At 52.7% G+C, this 4,041-nt stretch overlaps 1 protein-coding gene across 1 annotated transcript; it reads left to right on the top strand.

The window, feature by feature from the left end:
• The first annotated feature begins 340 nt into the window (after positions 1-340).
• LOC100906759 (glutamine--fructose-6-phosphate aminotransferase [isomerizing] 1-like) lies at positions 341-3,982 on the top strand. The gene is made up of 3 exons (XM_003748153.1): positions 341-681; positions 3,323-3,465; positions 3,770-3,982. Exons 1-3 carry the CDS (start codon positions 675-677, stop codon positions 3,980-3,982), a joined length of 363 nt encoding a protein of 120 aa, XP_003748201.1. The 5' UTR covers positions 341-674.
• The last annotated feature ends 59 nt before the right edge of the window (positions 3,983-4,041 follow it).

Raw genomic sequence — 4,041 nt, 5'->3', positions numbered from 1 at the left:
CTGGCTCCGACCGGTCTGAACGTAATGTGTATGAACACTGCGCAAACAATGAGCTCTGCTATAATTATCAGAGCAATTCTCGCATGAATTGCTTCGAGTCCGGGCCTGGACCGAAAGTCGCGCCAAAACTTCGCTCGAGGAGGCGTCGTTTCGGCCAGTGCTTGCAGCTTGTTGTCATCTGTCATGTGGTTCGAATGTGTTCACCAGCTGACTGAGAAAGCAGAATCGCTATGATATGGTGGTGGTGTGTCGAAGCGGTCGTTTTGATGTTCGCCCTTTCGCCACGATCCCGACCCTTTCCGCGAGAAGCAGTCGCCGGGTTGGCGGTGGCCGTCGGTACCGCGGCTGCTGAGGCAGCAACTGCTGCCACACAGTTTGCGTTTTGCTGCCCTTAGCGCTACTTGTCTTGCTGTCTTGCTGACAAACCGACGGAGCGAGCCAGCCACCGACCGACCGGCTGCCTGCCTCCCGGCCGACCGACCGGCTTACTGACGGACGGTTGCTTTCGCGGTCTAAGGTTGGATGGAATAAGGAAGGGAAGCACACTTCCAACAGTGAGAAGGCGTACTGCGTTCGTGCCGCTATAAGTACAACCGAAACCACGGCACCAGTCCAGTTGTTCTGGTGAACTGTTTGTTCGTTCATTCGTCTGGATCGATTTCCGTCGCTTCACAATGTGCGGTGAGTCTTAGCAACTGTCAAAGAGGAGCGCTCTCGGAGACGCGCGGTTCGAGCGATGCCGCTAAGCATAGAGAGACTCTTCTGGTCACGAAAACGGACAATTGCCAATTCCTTGGAAACTCGATACCTTTGAGAGTATCTGCGTGGAAGAAGCGGCTGAGAGCACGAGTTTTCATTATTCGTTATTCGAATCCGTCTGCGCGGGAGTATCGCTGCTGAGCTTCCTGGGGCAGACTTCAATGAGCCATCGTCGACGTATAAGTTCCGAAGGTTTCTGCTGCCCGCGGGAAATCCGACAATGCTCGGAGCGCTGATAAAGTTCAGGGGACCGAGTATAAGTTAAATTCGGGAACAGAGCATGAACTCCGCTCTCGGGTATCTTACTTCGCCATGCTATCGGTCTGCGCATCCGACACCGGATTGGGACTCCCGCTCATCTGGTGTCGGCAGTTTGCGGAATTCCCCGAACAGAGAGCGGGGTGTCGAGCTTGAAAGGAACGAGAGCGCGTTCGAGATGAGGCTCGCTCCCATCAGATGTTCCGCGGAGCACGTGTTTCTTGTTGTGGAAAATGCGGTGCGCATTTGAACTCCGTACCGTCAAAGCTCTGTAAGCACGGCTCCTCTTCGGCGGTTCGGCGAAGTTGATCGAGATGCTGTCAGCGGGTCGGGATGCCGGCATGCGAACCCTCACGACGCATATCCGTATCCTTTCGGATACGACGATGCTGCTCCAAGGAAATCGCATACGAACTATTCGGCCCAAATTCTCCTTGTTCGTTCTTATACATCCGACAATTTCAATATTGTTCTCGATCCCTGCCTCGCCGCAACGGGCGCTCTGAAACCTCGACTGTCATCGGATCGACGGGAATGGTATTCATCACAACACGAACGGCTCCGAATGAAAGTTGAAACTATACGGGGATATTGAAGGTCAGAGTCGGAGCTTGAATATATAAAACTCCCACGAAATCTTGAGTCAAGCCCTTGCAAATCGAAATCATTATTGGCGCGCCTAGATATTGTTCATCATGGCTAATTAGCGCAACCTCGCTTTCGCCGTCATAGCTCGATAATAACTTATCAGAGACAAGCCGGAGGCATCACGACATATGTAATTGAATAATTTTTCAACAGATAAAGCGCGCTCCTTACGTAAGCCACCCTGTGAGTTCGATTCATTTTTCGCGCGAGGGCTGATGACGGCACGATGCGCGGATAGTGTCGCTACGTTTTACCCATCGGGTTTCTGGCAGTGAATCGAGTGATCTCGTGGAATGGGGACTCCCTCATGGCATTGCGAGCGGGAAAGATCGTGAAGGGGGAGATGTCGATCAGCGCTCCGATATTTCCTGGCCTGAGATCTAGTGAGGGAATTTCTTCCATGTTTCTTCGCCAAAATTAGCGTGGACTCGAACTAGGCCGGACTGCCCCGATCTCACTCAGTCATATGACGCTAGGACACGAGTCTTCATCGTGAAATACGGACTTGGAACCAGCTGGCCTTGGATTTTGACGATGTTGATAAAGCCGTTAGTTTCGCGTACGGAAGAAAGCGGGACTCGTTCGGAAAGTTGGGCATCGATCCCATGAAGGCAGCGACACTGATAAGGCAGCGTCAGTTCGTCTGTCCGCCTCTGGATCGGATTCCCTTTTCGCCAATGATGGGGTCTGCGTCCATGCGTTCAGATTGTACGCTCGCCGTGGCCGTCGACAACGTTTCCGCTAAAAAGGTTCCATGAACTCTATGTATCGGTCAACCGGGGGAGCGACATGTCAATACGTCTCGCAACTCGCATTCTGCGCGTATAGGAAGCGTCTCGAAGGGAAGGGAAATATTCATCAGGCGATAGCATCGCAGGCGCTCTGAATTACATGCGAACTTCATGTGTCCACATAACTTGACTAATTGGCAAAGTAATTCGTAGTTTACGGCGTTCGCACGGTACACAACCGTGGAACAAGGTGTGGCCGTCACTGCGGTCGTTTACGCTCGTTTCGTCGCCGAGCAAATAACAAGTTCTGACAACTTGATATAGCCTTGTCCTTTCGATGCTGGATTGCGAAACTGACGGAGGAGTCGGTCGACTTCGATGGCCCCCCACTTGGACCGTGTCCTTCACTTTTTCGTAAAGAACCTCGCGGACACGTTGCCCTCATTGCGTTATGGTACCCGTGTGAGATGGGCGCCCAGTCGTTCCGCTGCGGAATACCGGCTTCCACGTACGCTTCGCCGGCTGACTACCTAATCAGGTCTCGGTCGAGAGGACTCAACAAGTCTCGCGAGTTCAACATCGCTCGCTTCTATTTTTGTCGAATCTGAGGATCCTCGCGGCGGGGGCGGCAATGTCGACATCTACGTGACTATTGGCACTGTTTCGGTATGGCATGAGAGATTCCGAGAGTGCGGTGAGCATGTAGTGTGAGAACATGTTGATGTGCCTCGAATCGGAAGACTTCATGGCTCAAGCTCTCGGTGGTGCAGGGAAGAAACTGCGCAAGCTTGAGGTGGGGTTGGTTCTGTTCCGGTCGTTGACAAAGAATGCTCGAGTGACTAGAGTCTAGTCTCTAGTTTGTTGTAGTAGGCTATAAGCCAGTCAGGTGTTTTCTCGGCCGGTAAACTTATGACCTCTGATTGCAGGAATCTTCGCCTACCTGAATTACCTCGAACCCAAAACGCAGAGAGAGATTTTGGAATGTCTCATCCGAGGTCTGAAGCGACTTGAGTACCGAGGATATGACTCATCCGGCATCGCTTTCTGTGGGGGCCCTAAAGACAATCAGGTACGTCATGCTTCTCCAGAGCGGGTGCGAGCGCGCGGATGGTATTCATGCACTCAAGGCTCCCTCCGGAAAGGTCCGGCAGCATTGAATTCGTCGCGGAAGACAGTCGCGCCCGTGACTCTCTTCTCGGAAGTCCAAAGATCTTTCCGAAAAAATCTCTTCACGTTTGAAATCTCAACAATTGTCGGGGCCAACGCATCTTTCTGATAGATAATTGGAGGCGGTGCGAGAACGACACTCCATCGTTCCCATGAGGTCTATCAAGGGGTCGGGAGCACTCACGGTGTTAACTTACTCTGTCCAGGTTAAGGTCATTCGGAAGGAAGGCAAGGTCGCTGTGTTGGAAAACGCGGTTTTCGAGTCCGAGGAGATTGACTTCGATCGTACCTTGGACAGTCACCTCGGAATCGCTCACACCCGATGGGCGACTCACGGAGCGCCTTCCGATCGGAACTCCCACCCGCAGCGCAGCGACGTTAGCAATGGTTGGTGGATGAAGATCTTGTTTACGGAGTGATCTATTGCTCCGAGAGTTTAGAGTTGCGAGGAAGAGTGGCTCGGTCGGACTCGAGGTCG

The sequence above is a fragment of the Galendromus occidentalis genome, unplaced genomic scaffold (genome assembly GCF_000255335.2).
Source record: "Galendromus occidentalis unplaced genomic scaffold, Mocc_1.1 scf7180000077528, whole genome shotgun sequence".
Taxonomy (NCBI): domain Eukaryota; kingdom Metazoa; phylum Arthropoda; class Arachnida; order Mesostigmata; family Phytoseiidae; genus Galendromus; species Galendromus occidentalis.
Note: the sequence above shows the minus strand (reverse complement) of the source record. Positions and strands in the feature narration are given on the sequence as shown.

Bases quoted from the DNA above. Each gene is read 5' to 3' on its own strand.
- LOC100906759 (XM_003748153.1), top strand. The intron at 3,466-3,769 runs GTACGTCATGCT...TACTCTGTCCAG, and splicing joins GGGGCCCTAAAGACAATCAG to GTTAAGGTCATTCGGAAGGA.